This window comes from Coffea arabica, chromosome 1e, assembly GCF_036785885.1.
Source record: "Coffea arabica cultivar ET-39 chromosome 1e, Coffea Arabica ET-39 HiFi, whole genome shotgun sequence".
Classification (NCBI taxonomy): domain Eukaryota; kingdom Viridiplantae; phylum Streptophyta; class Magnoliopsida; order Gentianales; family Rubiaceae; genus Coffea; species Coffea arabica.
This window is the reverse complement of record NC_092311.1, coordinates 49,409,275-49,413,969: the sequence shown is the minus strand read 5'-3', so window position 1 is coordinate 49,413,969 and position 4,695 is coordinate 49,409,275. Positions and strand designations below refer to the sequence as shown.

Here is a 4,695-nt window from a genome sequence, read left to right as displayed (position 1 = left end):
TTTAGTTGTCATCCAAGAGCAATTAAAGCTGTGCTAAATTTTTTCCATAATTCTTTCCTTCTTCATAATTATAATTTAGCAACTATAAATAATAATAAAGGTGACTGCCTATATTTTTGATTGATGCTGTCACTCTTTTTACTATCAGTTGACCCCCATTTTTACCCCTTTGTTCATTACCAAATCCAAATTTGCAAGTAAAAAATAAGTTGCCAATTTTGTAAAATTTATTGTATTCGTTTTGTCTTAATGCCTGCTTTCTTCACCAAATTCCAATTTTACAAGCAATTACAAAAAGAAATTAATTGACAAACTTCACTTTCAGACATAAGGCTTAAAAAAGAAAAAGAAATTCTTCCCAAAATGCATTCAATTCTATGACTATTTTTTTTTTTTTTTTTTTGGATGTCGGAAGACAAAATTGACTAGCGCATAATACTTCACGCTCCACAATTGTGGTAATTATTCATTTTTATTCAATGTCTAATTAGAGAAGACTCAATAAATGACACTAATCTCTCCACCTCAATTTCTATTTCTTGTCTGAGAGGAAGCCCAGGAGTTACACTCACCTCCAAACCTCAACCGTTGGATCATCCTCTTAATCCACGGCAATTGATGCATGCAGCTTATTAGCAACTCCTCTATATAAGTAATAAGCTTAGTCATGGTGTTCTTCTCTTCTCTACTTCACAGAAGAAAGAAAGACAGAAAAAAATCTTAAGAACTTTCCCTTCATAAAAAAAGCTATTTTCATTGCTAAAAAGCATCCCTTTCCTCTTCTCATTTAAGTACTCCTTTACACCTCTCTTTTCATGGAAGGAGGAGGGTTAGGAGGAAGTTTCCCTTATGGAAATTACTGCCAGAGAGATCATCACCTTGGCCTTCCCCTTCTTAAACCAAGGCCACCCCTCACTGCCATAGACCGATTCTTGTGTGGTCAAAGGCATTTTTCTCAACTTGAAATTCTTGCCAATTTCAAGAACAAAGCAACCCTTGTTCCAGTGAATTCTGATTTTGTTTCCTCTTCAAGCGGTGGTGCAATCCATGGCCATGCAGGAGGAGGAGGGGTATTTTCATGGCCAATTACTCTACCTCCTTCTCATGACACAAGTAGTTCCGTCAATGGGGTTCTTTTCAACAAAGAAAGTACTCCAAACCTGAGTCCAGAAATGAATCCCAATGTCGGTTTAGAAAAGGAAGAAGATTTACCAAGAGTTCCTAGAGGAACAGGAAGGAGAGGAAAAGGTGACCCATCTGTAGCTTTAATCAAAGGCCAGTGGACTGAAGAGGAAGACAAGTAAAGATCATGGGATTTCCTCTTGGTTTCCTTTGTTTCTATTGTTGATTTTATTTGTTCCTTTTTCATGGACATTTATCTTGTTTGTAACATGCAAAAATTAGTTTGATGTCGAAAGTGTTAGTTAATTTGTTGACCACTTATTCTTTTAATTGTTGTGCAGCACTCTTAGAAAGCTGGTGAAGCATTTTGGAGTGAAGAAATGGGCTCAAATTGCTGAAAAAATGGTAGGGAGGGCCGGTAAACAGTGCCGGGAAAGATGGCATAACCATTTGCGTCCAGATATCAAGGTTTTTTCTACTTACCATCTTTTGTCACTTAGTTTTTAATTTTTTCTAATTTTAGAGCCATCTTTTGCCACTTAATGGTTAACACTTGATTGTTCATGATATTTGATATAACCATGATCCCTTTTTTTTTTTTTTTTTACATGATCTGGTTGTTTATTTTCTATTCTAGGCTCTCCTCTTGCCAAATAAGGTTCAAAAAATTCTCACATGAATCAACGATGGATCTAAAAACTAGATTCATTGTAGCTTTTGGTGTTGAATCTTTTCCAAAGTTTCCAACTCGAATTTTAATTATGGCAATTTTCCAACTTTCTTTTGCTTCTTTTTTTATGTTATTGGAAATATTATTTTCTCTCAATTTTCTTATGAGTAGATTTATAAATTACAATTTTGATTGATGAAGTTTCTAGAGAAAGTGTAATTATTTACTTATTTTTTTGAACATTCTCCAAATCTTTATCATCTGTCCTTCACATTTGGTATGTACAATAATTTTTCATCAACATTACACCTTAGAGTTTTGCCAGCAAATCATGGTCACATATATGCTTATGGTAAGTTATTAGTGTCCAAGATTTTTGCTTTTTTTAATCTATGGAGATAGCATTATTTGTTTCTAGAGTATTTTTTTTCTAATATATATTGTGCTAGAATAAGTTTTCTACCATCATATTTTGGGTTTTTCTTCATTTTCCAAATCAGCATTTTGACATACTAATTAACATGTGAATGAGGCATATTTTGCTATATTTTGTCATATTCGTCATCCTTCTCATATTCTTTGAGCCCATTTTTCATGTGACAGTAGAAACTCTTTTCAGACAAGGAATCATGATTTGTTATGAAAGTTTTTAACTATGACCCAATAAAAGTTATTGTTAGAAATTTTATTTTTTGCTTTTTGCTTATAATTATTCTACAGTTGTACTAAAAGGATAATGTTTAATATTTGTTGTTTACTTGTTTCTCAATATTAATCATATTTCAGAAGGACGCATGGAGTCAGGAGGAAGAAAAACTGTTGGTGGAAGCTCATATAGAGGTTGGGAACAGATGGGCAGAAATTGGCAAAAGAATTCCAGGAAGGACTGAAAACTCCATAAAGAATCACTGGAATGCCACAAAAAGAAGGCAGAATTCCAAGAAAAAGTTCAAGAAACCTGAAGGAGTACATAATGGAAGAAATCAATCAACCATTCTACAAGAGTATATCAAGAGTACTTGTTTCAACGATGATTCTTTAATCAACATTAGCACAGGCCCTAGCTCCACCACCATGATACCAGTCAACAGTGCAGCTACCCAAATAACCCCATCTAACTCCGTTATATCAGAAGACCCTACATCAGCTCATTTCAATATGCTTTATCCAGAGCTATCTCAATCAGCTTCTGGTGATTCCTCGTCCTATCTAGCTCAACACTCATATGATGATGAGATGAATTTCATGCAAAACTTATTTGGGAGCTATAACCTGAATGTCTCCACATCCTGCAAGAATGATAAAGGAAAGGCTCCTCTAGATATTGGAATTAATCAGAAGGACAAGTGTTCTACTTCTTTCAACTCTTCTGGGTACAACAGCACTAATTCTAACAATCAGGATTTTGGTGGAAATTTAGATTATGGGTTTTTTCCATCTTTTGCTGAGCCAAGCTTGCCGACCAGAACTTATCTAGGTGACCAAGAGAGTAATCAGCCTATCCGTATGTACTCGGACGCTTATCTCTCTCATATTTTGGATGGAGGCAATGTCTTATGTGCTCTTCCTGAGGTCTACCCTAGCAATATGAATATGGAGAAGATGATGATAGATCAAGCCAGTCCTTCAGTTGGAAAAGAGGTGGACTTAATAGAGATGATCTCAAATTCTCAATTTGCTCGAAAAAATGCTACTAATAACTTTGTATTTTAAAATTGGTTTGGTGAAGATTGTGATCATATTTTAGGGTTTCGAAGAACTTTTGAAATTCTACAACTTTTTATTGTTAATATAGAACCAAATTTTGAGCATCTCTAGCTCAATTCTAACTTCGGCTAGGATTGGCATATTCTGATCAATTTGCGCTAGACTTTGTCAAAAAGTTATGTTTAATGGCTATGTTTTAAAGTGCGAATGATTTTCTAATTTTGTTCTTGAATCTTATAATGTTTTGGTCTCTAGATGTTAGTTTTCTGTTTTCAGTTGTATGCACAACCATAATGTTTTTCTTGAATAGGTGTGTCAACCATTGTGGTTCCTCAGTTTCTCTTATTTTTATCGTCCTACATTCTCAAACAGTTAGTGTAGTGTCGGTTTCAAGGTTCTATGCATTTGACGAAAGTTTCGTTTCCTTATAAGAAAGAAAAGTGCAACACTAAAGAATGGCTCCAGCCGTCCATTTATCCTTACATTCTGCAATGTTGTTGCCTATATGGTGATGAAAAGCATCACTAAATACAAAGAAAAAAATGCTTATTGTGCAGTTGTACCTCAACCCTTTTTGTTGTGATGTCAAAATAGATTTTAGAGGACACTTCTTGTGATGGTAGATTAGTACCACTAGCTTTATTGGATAGTGTTGGTTTACAATAAAAATCAACTTCTATTTTTGGGATAAATAAAAATATGAAGCTTTTTAAAATTAATATTAACTATCTTAAATGGTTAATTTAACTACATTATCATCATTATGGTAACAATGATTAACTATTTCTGGCAATTAATAAGATGATGTCATTTCTAACGTCCAAGATTCATTGACATGAAAAAAAATTGATAACTTAATAAATATATTAATCGACTCCCATCTGAAAAAATTAATCAATTCGGTTCACCAGTAATGTTGAAATTCAAAAAATTTTGGTGCACTTGTTTTCATAGCGAGGTTAGATAATATATTTCTATCAACGATATTAAATAATGTTGAAATTCAAAAAATTTGGTGCACTTGTTTTCATAGTGAGAAAGGATAATGTGTCTATTTTTAGGATAAATGAAATTCTGAAAATTTTAAAAAATAAATATAATGGTCTCAAATGATTAATTTTAATAGTAGCTAACAACTTCTCAATAATTAAGTCAATGTCATCTCAAACGTCAAAATTTTGTAGATATGAAAAAAA

The 4,695-nt window shown here is 33.3% G+C and overlaps 1 protein-coding gene across 1 annotated transcript; it reads left to right on the top strand.

The window, feature by feature from the left end:
- Positions 1-815: 815 nt before the first annotated feature.
- Positions 816-3,505, top strand: LOC113690181 (transcription factor MYB119-like). The gene is made up of 3 exons (XM_072071539.1): positions 816-1,300; positions 1,464-1,590; positions 2,579-3,505. The coding sequence occupies exons 1-3, from the start codon at positions 816-818 to the stop codon at positions 3,503-3,505; spliced, it is 1,539 nt and encodes a 512-aa protein (XP_071927640.1).
- Positions 3,506-4,695: the final 1,190 nt, after the last annotated feature.